Raw genomic sequence first — 17,500 nt, forward strand, 5'->3', positions numbered from 1 at the left:
AATTGGTTGGAACTGAAATTGCAATCTATTTTCGAGGGAGAGGAAAGAACCAGGGAGAGTTGTGAACCTTCTGGGGGAAAAATACCACCAACCACTGGCTAATACAGTGGTAATTTGCGTGCTTTGTATTCACATGTAAATTAGAGACTTAATTAATCATGTGTAAGTTACGCAGTTGGTCAAAGTTACCTCTGGTTAGTTTCCTTAATCAGTCAAGGCATATAACTTAATGTCCAGCAGCAAAACAACTCTCGCCTTTGCCCGCGAGTTTTAGATGTCTAATAGGGAGGTTATTGTTGTTGTTGAGCACTACGGTGGGTCATTGGCTTGCCCGAATGACATTCTGATGAGTATCTCTTTAAATAATTTAGGAACTGAAGTGAAAAACCTTTAACCTTTAAGGGCATATGGTCCTCTGCCACTTGAGAACCATGGCCTCTTCTACAACCTGGGGATAGCTTGCATAAGAAACGACCCTGCTTTAGGATACCTAAATCAAAAGTTCACTTAGTGGAGGTTTGTGGATTCCTTGGTATGAGAAAATGAATATCCTGTGATCCTCTTTTCCAGAGTTCAATGGCAATTATGTTTTCACTTCTGGGGATTTGCAGAGAAGCGAGAAAGGACAATGCATTATCGTCGCTATGCGGGTTAGGAGTCAACAAAACAGTTAGGGAAAATTTGAGATGTTTCCAACATTATATCATATGATGATCATGCAAAAATATTGAGTAAATTTTTATACACAATTACTTAATAATTCTAAAACAAATTGATATTCATGTATTTCATACTTTTATGTTTAACAAAATATATGTGTCAATGAATATATATCATTCATATATGTTTCAGTGTTTGTACATATGTATGTACAGCATATCTGTTTTAATAATGAATCTATTTAGAAATGACTGACAGTTATACTTCAAAAAAAAGAGAGAGAGAGAGAGAGAGAGAGAGAGAGAGAGAGAGAGAGAGAGAGAGAGGGGGGGGGGGGGAATGGTCAGAATGTCTGTCCAGAAACTATTGTAAACATTATTATTATTATCAAAAGGGAGGCGATTAGACCAGCCCAATGGTAGATAAAAACAGAGATCTATAAATCATCACTTTCCAATTAGAGGAAAAGGGGAATGAGTTTCACATAAAACTTTGTTTTTGGCACTGTAAACAATAGGAATTTTCTTTTATCATAAACTCATAAATGGGTTTCGGGCCATATAAGCTAAAACATTCACAGCCTCTGTACCATGGTCTTCCCCTGTCTTGGGTTTGTTCTCTCGCATGAGGGTAGAGTACCTATTACATTGATACTCTACATGAGGGTACACCCTGGCACACCATTCTATCTGTTTCCTTATTTTCTTTCCTCACTGTGCTATTTTCCCTTTGGAGGCCTAGACCTTATAGCACCTTGCTGTTCCAAGTAGGATTGTAGCTTAGATGATGATAATAACAATAACAATAATAATAATAATAATAATAATAATAATAATAATAATAATAATAATAATAATAATAATAATGTTCAAAGTTTAGCGACAATGCCAAGCAGAAAAATACAAACAGGCAGTAAACAGAAACAAAAGAAGATTTCAAAATCAATTCTTAAACAAAACATTATTAAGACTAGTCGATGAAGTTCATATTCAAAGGGGCAATGTAAATAAGTGAGAGTTCCGCCTCCAAGGAGGACAACGACACCCAACCACTGCTTTGCATTCCAAAGACTAATGACAGTTATGACCCGTTGCTAAGGTACAATACCCAGAGATGAACTGAACGAAGCGTGGCGGGCTAAGACACGTAGTCCCAAGATGGAATATCTTATTCCATTTTGTGTAGTCCTTTGCGTTCCTTCAGTCGAAGGAAGGCTTGAGGCGGGTTGAAGAAGAGGTAGGCTTTGAACAATTATAAGCTAAAGTGATTATTATTATTATTATTATTATTATTATTATTATTATTATTATTATTATTATTATTATTACTATTATTATTATTATTATTATTATTATTACTTGCTAAACTGCAACCCTAGTTGGAAAAGCAGGATGCTTTTAGCCCGAGCTCCAACAGGAAAAATAGCCCAGTGAGGAAAAAAATTAAGGAAAGAAATAGAATAGTATGCCTTAGTGTACCCTAAAGCAAAAGAACTCGAAACCAAGACAGTGGTTCACCTGCATCAATAATTTTTCTATCAATGCTACGTGGACAAAATATTCAAATTGCTTCAGTGAAATGCATAAATTATAAGGAAGGACAAAGTCAGCAATTTACAAGGTCGTTTATATGTAAATGATCTCGATTAAAACAAACAAACAGGTCACGGAAATACCAAGAGAAGAGAAACCAAAATACGATGAATGTCTCTCAACACAGACAAAAAGAAGGTAAGAAGGAAAAAGGCTACGGGTTGATTAATTGGGTTCCAGAGACAGGCAGAATAAAAACAATGGCCATCTCGAGGACGAAAGCAAAGGACACAAGCAATAAGGAATGTGTCTGCAAAATGCGAAGAGGCACCACGAAGGAAGAGGAGTGGCGTTTTAATAAGGGAGGGGGAGGCGAGCACAAGAGGTTGCAATGAGATGGGAAAGGAACAGAAGAGGATTAGAATATGAAACGGGATGGGATACAGGAGCATTTGGGTGCTACAGAAGAAGAGAGAGATTCTGTGAGGGGTTGGGGTAGGATGCAGATGGGCATGGAATAGGGGCATGAGGGGGCAAAGGTAACGTGATTATACAAGGCCACAGCAGTCAAGAGAAAATATTGACCACGATTAGGCAACATGTTCCGAGAGCAACACCAACAAACCACTATGAGGCACAAAGGTCAGACGAAGGAAGAAACGTCCTTTTGCAAGGGTCATGTGCCAATGAAAGAGAGGGCAAAAGATCAAAGATGGTGAAGATGGCCGAAGTTGATAATGACAACAAGAACAACAGATGTATCCTGCAGTGATAGAAACAGCTATGTATTATCAATTGCAACTTTAGTAGTAATAGTGACAGTAAATGTAGTGCTAGTGTTACAATGCACGTCTATATTTCGAGTTGGCTATATGCATACATACATATATATATATATATATATATATATATAATATATATATATATACATATAAAAATTTATATATATATATATATATATATATATATTTATTTATATATATACACATAAATATATATTGTATGTATAGGTGATAATATAATTATATTATAAATGTGTATAATATACATATATATATATATATATATATATATATACATATATATATGTGTGTGTATTAGGCCTCGGCAATAACAGTTATATCCTTAAGAATAAAAGCATTAACAGTAAATTATACATATTAGTGAGTGTATTCATGAACAATATCTTGTGATCTGGCAGCAAAATTGTTGAAGCCCATATCATTTCCAGTATTCAGGATTTTGCAGACAACTATTCAAAACCACAATTTGGCCACAAAACTTTTGTTCTTCGGTATATAGACTGAGTACATCCAGCAGCTAACTTTGCTTTTGTGCTTCACAGTAATATACGCTAATCAGACTCTCGATATTTCACGTCAACGGATACTAATTCTTCAACTCAAAATCATATGAAACTGATAAAATAAAACGTATTCATAACTTCAGTGAAATAAAACACACCAATGAAACGAACGAGCAAACGTCAAGAGCTTGCTTATACCCAGTGGCAACGTAACTGTTAGGTAGTAACAGAGAGGCTAGGTGAATGCAAACCAAGTTTACTTAAACAGATAACGAGCTTATATAAAAACAGTTGAGGGCAACAATGTGACAAAAACAAATAACGTAAAACATGCGATGGCAAGCTTAAACAGTTTTATTTTTATCATCAGTGCGGGAGAGCCCCCACCCCCCAAATAAGAACAATAACAACAACAACAACAACAATAACATTACAGTGTAAGATCGTGTATGAAACACGTGCGGTACAACCCGGACATTCACAAATAAAACAAGAACAGAAGCAAATGACAAAAATATTTAAGACGAAGGAAACCAATAAACAAATGCCTCTTCACATAGATAAAAAATATAAATAAAGGTTATTGATTGGTGATTGGTATCACAGACTGGAGTGACAACAGCGACCATCCATCAACTAATGACATCAGGTGACACGCGGTCCACTACCACAAACATTGCATTTCCTTTTAAGTAAATTGACCTTGAAGTGCACAGAGGGGCTGCAAATAAGTCCTTGGAACGTCACGCACCTTGACATCAATTATTCAGACTGATTTGCTTCTTATTTTTTGTGAATTTTTAATTATATAACTAGATGTTTGTCTATTTACTTGCACTTATTTGGGGTTTACTTCTTTAAACTTTATGACATGTTGGCTTTCCATTTTAGTGAAGGTTTGAATGAGGGGTATCATGGACAATGTGATTAATAACAATATAAGACATTGTCTCTCAAGACATATTCAAATATACACAAAGGTCTATGAATATATATACATCTATATGTATATACATTTATATAAACATGTATATATATATATATATATATATATATATATATATATATATATATATATATATATATATATATATATATATATATATGCATGCAGAAGAACCACAAGGAAAATGAAAATACGAAATATACGATTAAGTCCTGACTGAGAAGTATCACGAAACTAGTCAGGACTTAATCGTATATTTCGTATTTTCATTTTCCCTGTGGTTCTTCTGCATCTGAGCATCACGTTTTCCTGTGATTTTTACGCATATATATATATATATATATATATATATATATATATATATATATATATATATATATATATATATATATATATATATACATATATAATATAGATATAATATATATATAATATATATATATATATATATATATATATATATATATACTATATATGTATTATGCCTTATGAATATAGTACCCAACTGTCAACCTTTGGATGGTTCCGCTTTTTTTTTTTTCAGAGTGTCTGGCAATATCTGCCATACATAGACAAGACTACCTGTTCAGGGGAGATCTTTCATGAGCTTCAAGGGGAATGGTTTGAATCCCCCGAACCGCAATTTCGGCTCCTCTTAGGACCCTTCAAAAATTTGTCATTTATTTTTTATACTTGGGTGACTCTAAAAGCAATCATTGAACAGTTCGCCATCATGAACGTGTGAGAATGGTGCAGCTCTTGGACTTCGTTTGGTAGGTCTTGGGTCGGTTTCGGCCTCCTACACACTACTAATGATTGGTATATAGAGGGCGGTCCAAAAGTAGGAGGATAGTAAATGATTACATTTATGATATTACCTATACATACAATTATATTTACTAACACAATTATTGTATTGACAAAGTTTATTGTGAACAATAACACAAAAGCCCATAAACTTTATTGTGAATCAAAATACACTTGTAATAATATAACCGATACATAAACCTATTTCACATACTGCCCACCTACTTTTGGACCACCCTTTATATACGCATATATAACTGAGTGTTTTATATATGTATAAATAGATATACGGTAGTTAACCAGTCATTAAGTATACTTGATATTTCTATGAGTATAAGTACTTCGAAACCAATACAATATCTCTACTAGAGACAGTATCATAACCAAACATCAAGTTATAAGAGTGAAACGTGAATATGACTCATGAAAAATACCAACAACTTGCTTCAATGAAGGCAGTCAGTCATATCTGCATAATGCGCAAGAAAATTTTGATATGATCGGCCTTCTCCCTTTCAGAATCATGCGGTTCTTTCTTTCTTTCCTTCAACTTTGGATCATTCTTCAAGTGACTGGGGATAATAAATTACAAAATCAAGCTCAGAAACTATGAAAATTACAAAGACAATTTTTGAATTCTTTGCACGTTGCTCCTGATAGAAAGCTGACTAAAATATTCTACTGGCTTGTTTTTTATTTTTAAATATCTGCTCTTTTATAAGTGGAATCACCAAATAATAATTATCATATTTTTCTTTAATCCATTTCAGTCCGGTATCTCTAAGAACAAACGTTCTGGATCTCACAAACAAGGGTTTAAAAAAATACGCCTACATATCCCTTCAGATTTACTTCCAAGAAAAGGCGACATCGTTTGAATAATATTTTCCTTCTCTAGGGTTCATTCCTTTACATCCTGCGAGTGGATCGCTAGGTTGGTAGCGTCGCGGGCTTCTGTTTCAGAGGTCCCGAGTTCGCGACCCCGCCAGGACTCCGATAGTGTGAGACCTTCTACAGGGGGGTACTCCCCAGGGTGGCGCCTTGGGGGAAAGATTAGAGGGGGCTAGTGATAGTCCCTGCTGGCTTATGGTCGCCCGAGCAGAATGATGTAGATCGTCTGAGTGGAAACCTAAAACCCGCAACTTTAACTTTAACTTTTTATTCGAAACAGACGGATTTTGCAAGTAACTAGGGTTGATTCACACTATCGGTCAGGTCACAATTCAGTCTCGGTTCGGTATAGATACACATCTTCGGTTCGCTCTCAGTCCGAACAGTATCTTGACAAAATTATAAATATAAGGAAAAAGCAAAACTGTATAGGAGTATTGTTCAGTGATACTAGGAAATGTATTTACGCGGCGAACATTAGCCCTGTTATTGTACATACTGCATTTTTCTATCATGGCCTAAGCGAGATTGGAGCGAGAGCGGACCGGAGCGCCAGTGTGAATGCTTCCATTTAAAGTCATGTAACAATATTTGACCGGACCGTGACTGGAGCGAGAGCGGACTGCGACCGGCCAGATAGTGTGAATCCACCCTAAGTGTGTGCCAAGAAAGAGCACGTTCCTGCGTTAGCGAGTATGATCGGTTGCTAAGTAAAGATTCACTCAAAAAGAATATATAAATAAATAGATATTAAAAAAATTAATAAAAATTGGTGCTGATATTTTTCTTAAAGCAGAGTAACGTTATGAGACTTATTGTGTATTTCATAGTTTTGAATATCAAAACAGGAGGGTTCTTGTGAACCGAGTGTCGATTTTCTTTGAGGCATCGGTATAGTTTTACGTTTGCATGCTCAAACTAATACATTTATGATGATATACACTGAAAGATATGTATGAATGTTTGTATTTCAAGTTGTATCTGTATGAGTTAAAATAGGCATATATATATATATATATATATATATATATATATATATATATATATATATATATATATATATATATATATATATATGTGTGTGTGTGTGTGTGTATATATATAAATATATAGATAGATAAATCGATAGATATATAGTATATATAACATATATATATATATATACATATACATATATATATATATACATATACATATATATATATATATATATATATATATATATATATATATATATATATATATACATATATATATATATATGCGTGTACATTACTCATACACATATGATGAATAAAGGTAAAATTATGCATGCATACATCCTTTTCATTAGACTTTAGTGATAATAACAGCAACAACAAAATTAACATGTATACCAAATAAAGTAACAACCGCAATAACCACAGACACCTCTTCACAAACAACTAAAACCCTTGCATACAAATCAGCCATGCAAAACACATAGAAGAAAAAGAAAAGGAAGAAGAAAGCCTCTGGCAGACCACATCCGGGACAAGAACAGGCCTTGTTTATCAGAGGCAGTACCTCACAGACCTCTTCTCTCTTAACAAAAAAAAAATAACGAAGTTACAAGTAAGAAATATTAAAGAATAAAAACGTGGCGTGAAGGGCCACGTGACCTTGAATTATGAGGAAGTCTTTGCAAATGGCAAGACAACGTCTTTCCTTTTAGGTTCCGATGGGGTCGTCCACTTAGATCTCAATGGGAATTTCGCAATCACTCAAGATTGACATGTTCCAAACATGAAGTATGGCTTTATGAGAGAGAGAGAGAGAGAGAGAGAGAGAGAGAGAGAGAGAGAGAGAGAGAGAGCATTTACGTCCAAAACTACAAAAAACTACCTTGTCTCGAGAGAAACGAGTTCCACAGCACGAAAGAGAGAGAGAGAGAGAGAGAGAGAGAGAGAGAGAGAGAGAGAGAGAGAGAGAGAGAGAGAGTTACAACGAGTTACAAGGATTTTAGACATCTCAAAGACTTTTTAGTCCATCCGCGCAAACTCCATTTGCTCTTTAGGAGAGCGATTTGGTTTAAGCATTTAGAGAGTTCATATGAATGTCTAACTAATTGTTGAACTCGTTTACCGTGTTAATGTTTATTACATCCGCTGTAAGTCTATTCCAAGTCAATGTTATGTTGTATGTAAAGATATTGCCACATTGAGCGGTGTTGTATCTTTTCAATTTCAATTTGTATCCGTTACCTCTGGACTGATTTATGCTAATCGTGAATAAATCATTGTAATCCACAAGAATTTTGAATGCCTCTATTTACCCCTTAAGGTCGAGTTTGTAGATCAAATAAGTTCAAACGTTCCATCCTCCGTCTAAAGTATATCCAAATTTTCTTAGTGTTGGAAATAGTTTGGTGGCCCTAGCTTGTACTGCTTAAAGTTTATCTATATCCTTCTGAATACTTGAGAGGCCAAAATTAGACTCCATATTCAAGATGGGGTCTTACTAGTGATGTGTACAGCTGCAGTACAGTGTCTTTGTTTCTGCATTTGAATTGCCTCTTTATGTAACCTATTAGTTTTTGTGCTTTCTTTTCAGCTTTTATGCTGTTTGGTAAACTTCAAATCCTTGCTGATAATAATACTGAGATCTTCCTCCTGGTTCACACTTTTTATTTCATAACCTATCAGTTAGTATTCTGATTGCATGACTACATTTCCCACAGTTAAAAGGAATTTGCCATTTTCGGGAGCATTCTGCTAGCTTCATTAGATGCCCTCTTAAGGCTTCTACGTCTTCAGAGTTTGCAGTATTTGTGCCTAGTTTAGTATCGTCGGCAAATTTAGTTATTCTACTAGTTAATCCTAATTCTACAAGTTAATCCTAACTAAAGAGTGAGAGGAAATTTTTACTCACGATTATTTGAATTTGACTTATTTTGAGAGAGAGAGAGAGAGAGAGAGAGAGAGAGAGAGAGAGAGAGAGAGAGAGAGAGAGAGAGAGAGAGAGAGAGAGAGCTGTGCCTACGAAAACTCTCCTTGAATCTATACTCTCCCTTACTTTGGCTCACTTCAAGGCATATCCAAAACTGCCAAATTACCTTCAAATATTTACTTGTCCGCCAGTCACCTTCAAGTGACTACTTGGGAGGCCCAAAGCCTTCAAAATTTAGAGAACTCCGAAGAGCAAACAAAAGCCTTACATAACCCACTCTCAGTGGAGAGGTTGGGTATAAAAATACACCCATAACAAATCTTCTTCAGTGCATTTTTTAAAGTACTTTGCAGTGGGTCCTTCAGTTGGGTGTTGTGGCCTTGACTGTTTTCTGGGACACCGTGTCTAAAACTTTCTCTGTTGCCATTACTTGCTTAAGACATTTTTCAAGTTTGTTGTTTTTTCCTAGGATTTCTTTTTCTTAAAGTACCTTGCAGTAGGTTCTTCAGTTGGGTGTTGTGGCCTTGACTGTTTTCTTGGATAGCCTGTGCCTGAAACTTTTTCTATTGCTATTACTTCCTTCCGACATTTTTCAAGTTCGTTACTTTTTCCTGGGATTTTTTTTCTGTTCGTTCTACTACCTAGAACGTTTTTTATTAATTTTCATTGTCTAGACTTTTTCTACTCGTTATACTCACCCAATATATATTTTCGTTGTACTTCCCTTGGGAATTTTACATTCGTTGTAAGCGCATTGGATATTTTAAGGGCACTCATCTCTTAAGTAGGACTTGTGTTGCAGATGTAGTTGAGTATTTAAAACAAAAAGTCCACTACAACTTCTTATGCCTGAAGAGCTGAATCACGCTTAGAAAAGCGAGGACTACTTTTGTAAACAACCATAAATCGTCAAGATAATTTTAATGTACCTTTGCTTACCCTGTAATTGTACCCTGGCTCTACCATCACAAGGTGAAGAATTGGTATGCCTTCTTATGATAAGATAGTACAAGGAATGGCCGTCTTGGCTATCCTTCTTGTCTCTCTCTCTTGCTGATCAAATAAGGCTAAATAGTATATGAAGAGAGGAAGCCTGTTACTTCTTGCATACTAAAGGGCTCGCCTTTGTTTTCGAAAAAAAAAAAAAACCTTGCTGAGCAAAGCAACAAAAATAGATTTGGTATATTTTTAGTGTTGCTGTGCGTGTGACAGAGAGAGAGAGAGAGAGAGAGAGAGAGAGAGAGAGAGAGAGAGAGAGAGAATTTCAATAATAGAAAAATACACACGCACCTTTTTTTTTTTTTAAATGTGAAGAATATTACATTATGTGGTGGTCTAACCAGGGCGGGAAATAGTAAACGGGGCTCACGTGAAAGATTGTGTTATAAAATGAAAAATCAATGTTTGAGTAAAGTAAAGCATAAGCTTCTTATTTGTATATTCTTAATGTCAAAATACACCCAAGATTTGCTTGCCAGTTCAAGAACAATAAATATAATGGAATTCGTAGGATGACCATACACATGGACACCCAGGTGGAATGAGACGAAAGGGGATATATGAAAAGCAAGTCAGAAAGCTATGCAGATTGTACCAACCGTGTGTCACACAATTGTACATAATTCCTTTTGTATATATTATGCTTGTATCTTCGCTCTTCCCTCGCACTAAAACGAACAAGAATTTTCATGTTCAAATATTGACAATGTTACAGAGGAGAAAAGCAGACATGAATTTTCATGTTCGTTTTAGTGCGAGGGAAGAGCGAAGATACAAGCATAATATATACAAAATAAACTATGTACAATTGTGTGACACACGGTTGGTACAAGATGCTTAAAATCTATTAAGTGCTATTTACAGTGTCTAATGTACACTGTACGTAGTGTAGCATCCAGCCAGGTGAAGTGGACCTCACCCACCGACAAAATACAATAGAAAATACATCCAAATTATTCATCATACAATAAAACCTCGGAATACATTTTAGTGGTTGGTTCATTCCATAATGACTTAATGAAACCGTGATGGTCCTGATAACTTTCTTCATAATCAATCTCATTATCACACATGGATATCATTAATTATTCTAATGATCACTCACGGATGATAAATACTTTTCAAATGAATAAACGGTATAAAAAAACAAAATATTAATGACATCAAATCATGAGTTGGCAACTATCAAACAACGTACAAATTTCCCCTAACCAAGAAACTTAATGATTTTTATTCCTACATTATATAAAATATATAATCAAACAATGCATGAACTTCCCTATATTAATCAACAAACTCTTCTATATTTCAGTTTTCAATCGTACCGAAACTAACAGCATGAGACCCTAAAAACCCAGAATGTATGGCACTTAAAACTTTTAGCAAATTATAACACTAAAGTACAAACTGTCTAAATGAATTACGGAGGGCAAAAGTTCTTCAAGCTCCCTCATATCCTTATACCAACAAAAACCAAACTTTTCCTTCATTTGCATATAAAGAGAAAAATTTGTTGAGGAAAAGTCTTCTTTTAGACATCCTATTTCTCCGAGGATATGATTTATTTGCCCATAATCCTTTATATTTATCTCCTGAGAGACTATCATAACAATAATACTTTCAATTTCATCATCGTGTGAGCTAATTTCCCGAACAGATTTTTTTGTTTTCCTTAGTTAATATGAACTAACTTGAAACTAAAACTGCAGAAAATATATGGAAAAAGGCTTCAGCGTTAAATGTCTTGTAACTTTTTTTTCAATAACTTTTCTATGTAATAAAACCAAAAAAAAAAATATATGATATATTCTCATGATTTTCAATTAATTATACTATAAGCTTTATGTTGGCTTTTTCTTTTTTCTTTTAAATCGACTCATAAATGAAGGGGGAGATAGATTTTGAAAATAGATGAAAAACTCCATAAAAAAACTATTAAACTTAGACAAAATTTGAGCGATATGTTCTGCGCATGCAGAGAAATATTCTGTGCAAGTTTCAAATTCATAGTGCAAAAAATGAGCTTTAAAGAGTTTTCAATCCTCTTAAGAATACCACCAATGTAACATTCAGTCTCGCTCTACTAAGTAATCTCAAATTTAAAGGAGGTGAGAAACAAATCGATTCTAAATCCTAGAAGATATGCTAACCTTCAATTGAAATATACTGGGACCAAGGAGGCCATTCAGCTTCAATATGTAATGGGGGGAGGGGGGATTCCGTGGCAGTTGCATTAAGTAGTAGACCTATATGTTAAAAAGATGGACAGCAAGATGGAAGAAATGAAGCAGGAATGGAAGTATTGTAAAAAGTTTAAAACAGAGTGCACCTACAGTACACCTTCGCAGTAACACCCGGCCCCCATTACAGGACTATTAAAAAATGAGACTGGTCAAAGGTGTAATTTTGGGTTGCGGTGGCTGATGTGGTAACATCCCTGACTGGGGAACGTCAGATCGGGGTTTGAGTCTCGCTCAAACTCGTTAGTTTCTTTGGTTGCTGAAATCCAACCATCCTTGTGAGCTAAAGATGAGGGTTTGGGGGAGCCTATAGGTCTACCTGCAGAGTCATCCGCAGCCATTGCTTGGCCCTCCTTGGTCCTAGCTTGGATGGAGAGGGGACTTGGGGGCTGATCATATGTATATATGGTCAGTCTCTAGGGCATTGTCCTGCTTGATAGGGCAATGTCACTGTCCCTTGCCTCTGCCATTCATGAGCGGCCTTTAAATCTTTAAACCTTTATGCACTTTTCTTTATCAGCTTTACCTTTATGCGAAATCCAGCCGTTCCATCATTAGGATTGCCCCGAACCCACTTAGATACTGGGATTGCCTACCAAACATCATTCTTCCTGAAAGAATGAAATCACAGCCTCTATTCGCAATTAGTGTCCCAGGTCTTCCTTGCAATTCAGAATGACCTCAACTCGGTCATAAGGTCGTCGACATGCTTTCCAAAGCCCAATTGACAACATTACGGTACTGTAAATAATTCTCGTTGTTCTCCTCGTGATATGTTGCTTAGTTTCTTTAACCTTTGCTTTGTTCTAATTTCCACTTATAATCCAGCAAAAAAGAGTTAAGCACAAGCATGTCTCATACGCAGATGGGAGGCTCTATGACCCGAGGTTTGGGGCGGTAAGTGATATTGCTATGCTCCAGACTTACATGATCGACTGTCTCTTATTTTATTGCCATTTTTTAAGTGTGATTATTCTATTACCAAACTCCTTTGCGGATAAGGAGACATAACAAGAAAATAGTGATTTATCTTTATATTCATATACCGATAAGGAGGAATATTAACAAATTATTACTATATTCCTTTGGAAATACGGAGAAATAATCAACAATCTTTATATTCCACTACGGATAAAAAAAAAAAAGAAAAAAAAAAGGGAAGAATATTATGAACGAAAAAAGGCCGACTGGATCAAATACAAGGATGATAAAAATATAATTAAACGGATTACTAAATTCCAATCACCAATATGTTAATTATATCTTGGCAAACCTAGATAGGAATCGAGGTTTTAACATTCCAGGGGAAAGAAAATGAGAACTACCGTCGGGCGTGACATGTTGACTTTATTTGCTGACATCCCAAATTCCTTTGATGTATATAATGTATATACTCGTTTACGTACTTATTTGCAACTCGAAATGTACAATTTTCCTATTCCATATACAGGATCTTATTAAGTGGAAGACTTGTTAGCGAGATAGTATATTTTTCCGTTTGCTAGAGAAATTACACAATTAATCATATCAAACTGGAAATCTTTTTTTCATCAGATGAAAGCTTACTCAAAAGGACAACATTTTGTTGCTGTTGTTTTAGAAATTGATCCAGTAACCCGTGTTAATGAAAGAAGGAAGCAAAATAAAAAGAACAAAGAGGAGAGCAGAATGGAGAGAAAAATAAAATAAAAGAGTAATGGGCTGATATATTTTTAGTGCCACCTATATTGCCTTCGTTTTGATGGCTACTCAAAAACTTATGCTTCGATGGCCCATAAAAGACTTGTTTGGATGATCATTAGGTGGTCACTAAATGTATTCTGTCTTGGTGGCCATGATAAAAAAAATTTTCCAGGGCTTCAAAAACAAAGCAATGCGAGTTCAAAGTTAATAAAAAAAATAAATACAAAAAGCAAAAGCTTTCTTTTAATAAAGATCTTAAAAACAATCAATAAATGAAAGAATTCGTTTGCATTAAACCTTTGTAATTTAATTGCTTTAGTCGAAAGGATCATAAATATATTCATATCATTCGAAATGAATAAAAATTTACTCCTGTCATTCGAAATCATCACAAATTTACTCCTGTCATTCAAAATAATCATAAATTTATCCCTATAATTCGAAAAACAAATTTATTCCTATCATTTGAAATGAAAATAAATTTATTCCTATCATTCGCAATGAAAATAAATCTTATTACCATCACTCAAAATAATCATAAGACTTTTTTTCCTATGTCAGTCACTTTGGCTTCATTGTGAGTTACGACCGCAATATCTTTCATTTTAAAGAATCACAGAGGAGCAGGCAGGTTAACTCCCCCCCCCCCCCCGACTCCAACCTCTTAGGTCAACGCCATAAACACCGACACATAAACCATTTCCAGGTCGATGTCTCTGATGGAATTACAACCAAGAGATAAATGACTCATATCCGAAAGGAAATTAAAAGTCACAAACTACTGAAACAGAAATGCGAGCATTTATAATAGCGAACGGTATTCCTAAAAAAAGTTGTTCCATTCGAAAAGTTGTGATCTCGAAGTATATTTCACGCAATGACATGATGAGAAGTCAAAATAGATATTATGGTTTAGCTGTCCTGAAATGGCTGTGTTTGTTCATTATCTTCCATTCTTAGTATTTATCTAATTTTCTTTTAATATCTATCACTTACCTATCCATCTATCTATCTATCTATCTATCTATATATAGATAGATAGATATATTCATATATACATACTGTATACATACAATGTGGGTAAATTTTAGTAAGTATTGTATGTACTATATATTGTATATACTATATATTGTGTGCATAAACAGAAAATGTGATGACCTCTTATGTTCCTATATCATGTAAGGGCTCTGAAAGTACAATCGTATACACTAATAGTGAAAACAACATTAAATCAATCACTCTGGATAAACTAAAACCCCTTACATGGATCAGACTAGTGAAAGTTTCCTTTATAAGGATCGAATAAACCGATTTTACCCCTCCCCATATAACAGCTACCTGTTGCTAGGGTACAAGTACATAATAAATTTATTTTCAGTTCCATAACCTACCATTTTTCCTAATGGAAAAGAAGCAGCATTTCCATTATTCAGAATCCATCTATTACAAACATTCGGATTCTTTGATAATGCTCTTATATAACTAGAACAAATACTGTGAAAAAAAAAGTAAAAAAATATCATAAAAGTGCTAATTTAACCTTAATTCACTTGAATAGAATACGAAAACGATTATATTAGATTTCCTCTCTTGGCATTGATACGCTAAAACAATATTACAAATATTTGGTTATTAAAAATATGAGAAAACTATCAATCTAATAATAATAATAATAAACTAACAACTCTATCAATGAAGAAAAAAAAATATAAGCTTTCGTAATAGTTTTAAAATAAAAATATTAGTTTTTCCCTCAGGGTTCAAGTGAGTTAAAGTCAATCTTTTTCATAAGAAGAAAAGTTTGATGAAAAGTTTAAACAGCATAATAAAGACTTTTAGCATTTAAATTACTGGTATATCGCTCAAAGAACTCGTCAAAGTTACGACAGTATTAAAAAAAAATAAAACACTTTTAACATGTTTATGTGCATAGGAAGCGTACAAATATACTACAGATATTGCAAGAGAATACATTTTTTTGTTCTCCTCCAGTATTTCTAATCTATTTATACTAAAAACGAACAGACACGGTTTCAAATGTTTGTTACAAAACGTCAATATTGTGAAAGATTGAAAAATATCTTAATCTTTACAACCGTAATTTTTATAGTGTGATATATTTCCTATTATAGAATGCACTTTATCCTTTGTTAGATTTATTCAAAACATGCATATTTCATCATGTACTCTTTATTTCTGTTTCTTTCTCATACAGTGTGCTTTCCCTAATGAGGCCATTTGGGCACGTAGCATTAAACTTTTTTTTCAACTAGAATTGCATTGTTTACAAAAATAATAATAAAAATAATCATCCTCACCATCAACAGGGATAAAAACTGATTAAGGAAAAAACGAGGATTTTTGGTCCCTAAACTACTCTTATCATCGTTAAAATTACGCAAACATTCAAATGCAAACTATGTATATAAAATGCCGAGATATAAAAGAAAAAGTAAAAAAGAAAAAAGTTGTAAAGATGAACAATGGGTATGATAAATATATTAACATTAATGTAAGAAAAAAAATGGAATATGCGTTTCTAAGTACTTTTATAGTCTGTCTATAATTATAAATAAAAATGTAGCAAATTGAAACATTAGGAAATACCTTAAATAACTAGCCAAATATTACTTCTCTTTTTTGTACAAAAAATTCCCTCATGGAATGGTATGCAACAGTCACCTCATGCTTTAAACTCTTTCACAGAAAACTCAATCTTCAACTCCAACATTACCTTCAGCAATAGTCCCAACTTCATATCCAATCTCCCCTTTGCTTTCTAGGTTTTTCAAGTCTACCTTTGAAAACATTTTTGGGAAGAGAATCCGGAATGCCATTACTTTTCCTTTCCTATGGAATAATTTCAGTATAACTCTATTTATCAAATTGTTAGTCTGTTTACTTCTCGTATTATCAATTCAGTAACTATTTTTTTTGTTCTAAACTCGGTCAAAAATATCTTATAATGATAACACATTGCTATTATGACGGCTGTTTCTGCGGTACATATCCTCCTCAAATAAATATCAGAGTTGCAACTATGACTCAAAATGTCCTTAAGGAATGAGTCGTAATCATGACCCCCAAACATACGTCGGTGCTAGATTCGCAAATATGACCTCACATGTCTCTAGGTACTAAAGTCATAATTCTGACCTCACACGTCATTTATGACCCAGAATGCCCAATAGAGGAGCAGTAGATAAAACCTTTATGAAACATCAGCCATAGAATATATGTTACTTCCGTACATGAATGGCTGATGTTAATCGGTTGGAAAAAATAAATAAATAAATAAATAAAAAATAAACCTTGGTTCTTTGGAAAAAGAGAAAACTGGTAGATATGCCCGGATACAGCTTAAAAACGTGTATATTTTGGTAAATGTCAAATAACCTAATTTTTTCGTGACTATTTTCCCTACATTACATTCGATACTTTTTTGTCTTTGAAGTAGTCTCGATATTTTCTATAAGTAACCTTCACGGTTTCAGTCATGGCTACTATTATACTATTACACACACACACA

At 34.2% G+C, this 17,500-nt stretch overlaps 2 protein-coding genes across 2 annotated transcripts in view; both read right to left on the reverse strand.

Annotated features, from left to right (window-relative positions):
- Nucleotides 1–17,500, reverse strand: part of LOC137647079 (prostaglandin E2 receptor EP4 subtype-like) — a 552,101-nt gene that overhangs the window by 323,643 nt on the left and 210,958 nt on the right. The window lies entirely within an intron of this gene.
- The window catches only part of LOC137646603 (uncharacterized), a 48,786-nt gene continuing 34,575 nt past the window's right edge, over nt 3,290–17,500 (reverse strand). Inside the window, exons 3-4 of the mRNA XM_068379710.1 lie at nt 6,165–6,291; nt 3,290–3,316 (exon numbers count right to left, since the gene is read on the reverse strand). Of these exons, the coding sequence (XP_068235811.1) occupies nt 3,290–3,316; nt 6,165–6,291 (154 nt within the window). The remainder of the gene's footprint in view (nt 3,317–6,164; nt 6,292–17,500) is intronic.

This window comes from Palaemon carinicauda, chromosome 9 (assembly GCF_036898095.1).
Source record: "Palaemon carinicauda isolate YSFRI2023 chromosome 9, ASM3689809v2, whole genome shotgun sequence".
In the NCBI taxonomy this organism is placed as follows: domain Eukaryota; kingdom Metazoa; phylum Arthropoda; class Malacostraca; order Decapoda; family Palaemonidae; genus Palaemon; species Palaemon carinicauda.